At 41.1% G+C, this 4,033-nt stretch overlaps 1 protein-coding gene across 1 annotated transcript in view; it reads left to right on the top strand.

Annotated features, from left to right (window-relative positions):
* TMEM218 (transmembrane protein 218) overlaps positions 1-1,221 on the top strand; it is a 6,190-nt gene extending 4,969 nt beyond the window's left edge. The window contains exon 3 of the mRNA XM_012658155.1: positions 523-1,221. Within this exon, the coding sequence (XP_012513609.1) occupies positions 523-657 (135 nt within the window). The 3' untranslated portion in view covers positions 658-1,221. The remainder of the gene's footprint in view (positions 1-522) is intronic.
* Positions 1,222-4,033: the final 2,812 nt, after the last annotated feature.

Here is a 4,033-nt window from a genome sequence, read left to right as displayed (position 1 = left end):
AAAATTCTTCTGATGAAAGCTTTAAAGAGCTACCTTTTCATTTTGAAAATGAACTCTCCTAAATTGACAGTGGGTTGATGATTTGGGGGGTTGGGTCTGAGGTACATGAGGGTTTATTATACTATTATATTTGTATGTTTAAAATTATTCATAACTAAAAGTGTTTAACAACAACAAAAATGAGCCTTTCTTGAACCAAGAAAAAGCTTCTCATTAACTCTTTCAAATAACAGATTTCAAAACATAAAAGAATTCATTCAGGGACTTCAAGGGTTTATGAACCTCCTAAATTGAGCCATTTGTTCCCTGTACCTCATTAATCCTTTCTTTACCTTATGTTTCCTGCTCATGGAGTTGAGAAAAAGATTCCTTCTTATCCATTTACAGAGGAGATTCAAGGCAGGATGTTACTGGAAGTTACAAATATGAATAAACTCTTGGCCTGTTCATGAAAGATTTCAGTGTAACATGGCCAGGGTGCCGAAGTGATAGTAATTGCATTTTGATGTTTTCTTTCTCCAGACTGTGGATGCCTTTTTCATTGGCCGCTATGTCCTGCTGGCTTTCCTGAGTGCTATCTTCCTTGGAGGCCTCTTCTTGGTTCTAACTCATCATGTCCTGCAGCCAATCTATGCCAAACCACTGCGGTCCTACTGAGCACTATCTGGGAAAACCAAGACCCTGCTCTCCTCTCCTTCGATGTGATGGCATTGATGAGCAGAAAGGCACTATTCAGAGACTTGTTTTGACAGCCCTTGTGCCTTAAGATCAAAGGAATATCCATCTATCACTAAGATAAATCTCTTGTGTCCTGGCCTCCAGAAACAGGGTTGCAAAATTGTCCCTGTGGGCATAGATTCTCACCAGCTTATGAGAGATATTGCTGTCTTCATAGTACTTGTACCTCAGAATTTCCATCCTTTGAAAGGGACATAGTAACAGTGATCTGCTTAGAAGAGATTTTCAATCAAATCATTAGTAAGTGGCTTTTGGGAAAAGGAGCAGTTTGGCTTCTGCTATCCAATAAAAGCACCTGGTCCATTTTGATAGTATGTAAAATTCTTTGTTATGAGGTTGGAATCATTTGGAAAGGAAAGGCATTCAAATTCAAAAGTTTATTCTAATGTGGCAGTTGGGAAGACTTACTCAGATATTGGACACTGACCACTCTATGCATATAATTCCACAGAACTTTGTAAAGGCAATGGGTGTCACTTTCCTCTATTCTAATATAGCAATAAATAACAGCCAAAGGGCCGACTTTCACTTCAAACTCTTGGCCACAGCTTTCTGAATCCAGTATTTTTATATTTCTAGTTTACTTGGGGATTAGAGGAAAGATGTGGAAATGTTGGTTGTTTTGTCTTGCCAGGTATCTCCGGGTTGTCTTCCATGATTTGGTGGTCTCTGTGTGCTTTAATTAATTATCATAAGAGTTCATTTTGGGTTGTTTTCCTCTCTTTTCATTTTTGTAGCCCTTTCTCCAAAGCTAGTTGGGAAGGTATATTCTTAGCATTAGATGTAACTTTGTATCTGTCTGATCTCCCAAACCAAGTGAAATTTGTCATTAAATGGAGTGGTTGTGGTCTGGTTACATTTTGAAGTCTGATCCTGACTTCCTAGAACTATTTGCAAAAGGGTCTTATGACTTAAAATTAAGAACCAAGAAATCAAGTTGGAAAAAGAACATTGATTGAGAACATGCCATATGCCAGTAGCTTTGTGGAGCTCAGATTGAGAGCTTGAGGAAGGTTAAAGCCACTGCTCCTTCTCTTTCTCTCCTGGATTCTATTGTTAGGTAGAAAAAGATACCTAGTCCTGTCACCCCAGGGGGCAGTAAGCTCTAAATTACAAGAGGAGAGAACACATGACCATTGAGTCATGGGCTGGTGAGGGCCATGTGTATTATCCCTACACTTGAACTGTCTCCTTATCTTACTCAGTTTGGAAAACCTTTGTAGATAAAGCTTTATACAGAAAGCTTCAAAGGAAAAAGTTTCTTAATCTGGCCTAAGGCACACAGGTCAGAAAAGATGAAACATCCTCCAAGCAGGTTGAAGGAGAGAAAGGAGAAGGCAGAATTGTTGAAGGAAGTGGAGCAAGCTGGGGGGTTCATGCTATCATGCAGTTCGCACTGAAGCTCCCAGGTGCCTGTGAGTCTCTGTGCAGAGATCTTGAGCCAGCCCAAGTGGAAGTTTGACTCCTAATACACACAGGCTATCAACTGTTGCCTTCTTTTGAGAGACTTGCCAAAAAAACAACTCTGGGAAAACTATTATAGGTTCCTGACCATGACTCCATCTTTTTGACCCCCCCAAAATTCCCAACTATTAGATCAATGGATAATAATTATGAGGTTTGGATGACTATTTAGATGGAGAAAAATTTGGTAAGGTTAGAAATGATATTCTTTCCCAAACACCACTGCTATCTAATAGTTTTCTTTGCCAGATACACATGACAGGCTTGTGTGTTAAGGGCTGGCTTTATGCAAAAAATATACTTTGTGCAAAGTGTATTTTAGTGTGGCCTACCTTCTATAGGTCCTGAGTCTGTAATTACCAGCTGTGGTGAAATGAATGACAGATTACTTTCTACCTGCATACTCAAAGCAGTCATGTCCAACCCCTAAAAAAACCCCCATGGAGTTGGGATAAGAAGTGGAAGGCTGAAAGGGCACACAACGAACTTCACTGGGAGTTCGGCATGGGGGACTCCTACAGTCAGCTTTCTGATGTGGCACCCTTATGCTCATGGCCTTCTTGGAGACAGGACACAGAGGTGATACCTTAAATACAGGCAGAAATCATCTTAGGGTTCCATTAACCAGTCTTTGATCAATGGCCTTAGAGCAGGTTCCCTACTATACTGTTTCCTACCTAGAGCGGATCCTGTGGCAGAGCCTGGTGATTCCCACCATTGAGAAGGTGGAGAGGGAGAGTAAATCCAGGCTTCTATGTAAGAAAACAGGTATTTCATAGCCTCTTAAAATTGTATCCTGACAAAAGCTAAATTAGCAGGACACTACCCTACCCCAACAATAGAGATCACACTAGGTATTTTTTTGATAAATTCCTTAAAGTTTTTTTTTTTTTTTGAGACAGAGTCTCACTTTGTTGCCCGGGCTAGAGTGAGTGCCGTGGCGTCAGCCTAGCTCACAGCAACCTCAAACTCCTGGGCTCAAGCGATCCTCCTGCCTCAGCCTCCCGAGTAGCTGAGACTACAGGCATGCGCCACCGTGCCTGGCTAATTTTTTCTATATATTTTTAGTTGTTCAGATAATTTCTTTCTGTTTTTTAGTAGAGACGAGGTCTCGCTCTTGCTCAGGCTGGTCTTGAACTCCTGACCTTGAGCGATCCACCCGCCTCAGCCTCCCAGAGTGCTAGGATTACAGGCGTGAGCCACCGTGCCCGGCCAGTTCCTTAAATTTTTCACTTATAGAAATGGAAGTAAAGCTGACATTCTTTGTTGATACACAGTATCATATGTTTAATGTAAAACTGCAACAGAGCATCATTGTTGCATCGTACCAATGTCCAGGCACTAGGGAATGCACAGCCATTGATTCATGCATCTGGCACACATGCTGTTCTTTCCACATTTATTATGCGCCTCTCGGGTAGAAAGCCCTTGTCCTGGTGGGGCAAGCTGATCGAAGAATGGCTCTGAGGTGTCTTGGCTGTCTTCCTGACTCCATCCCGGAATGAAGGCATCCAAATTATTTTTAAATGTTTTTATTCTAACATAAAGTAATCCATTTCTTGTTCTGTTCTTTAACACAAACTTTTCTGTCAACTCTATTTCATTGTTGTTGCAGTTGAAGTGTTTTGCTTTTCGTTCAACGTGTAAAGAAACCTGCTGCCATTACTGTACAGATGAGAAATCGGCGGAGGAGAAGGGATTTGAAAGTTTCACAGCTAGTTAGTAGTGGGGCTCAAACTTGACATCAGGACTCCTGACATCTCATTTCTCAGGTAGTTTACAGATCACTTTTGGCTTTCAAACAACTCTTTATTTTTATTTGGTTAACACT

The sequence above is a fragment of the Propithecus coquereli genome, unplaced genomic scaffold, assembly GCF_000956105.1.
Source record: "Propithecus coquereli isolate 6110/MARCELLA unplaced genomic scaffold, Pcoq_1.0 Scaffold575, whole genome shotgun sequence".
In the NCBI taxonomy this organism is placed as follows: Eukaryota; Metazoa; Chordata; class Mammalia; order Primates; family Indriidae; genus Propithecus; species Propithecus coquereli.
The sequence above is the reverse complement of the archived record's forward strand: the minus strand, read 5'-3'. Positions and strand labels throughout refer to the sequence as shown.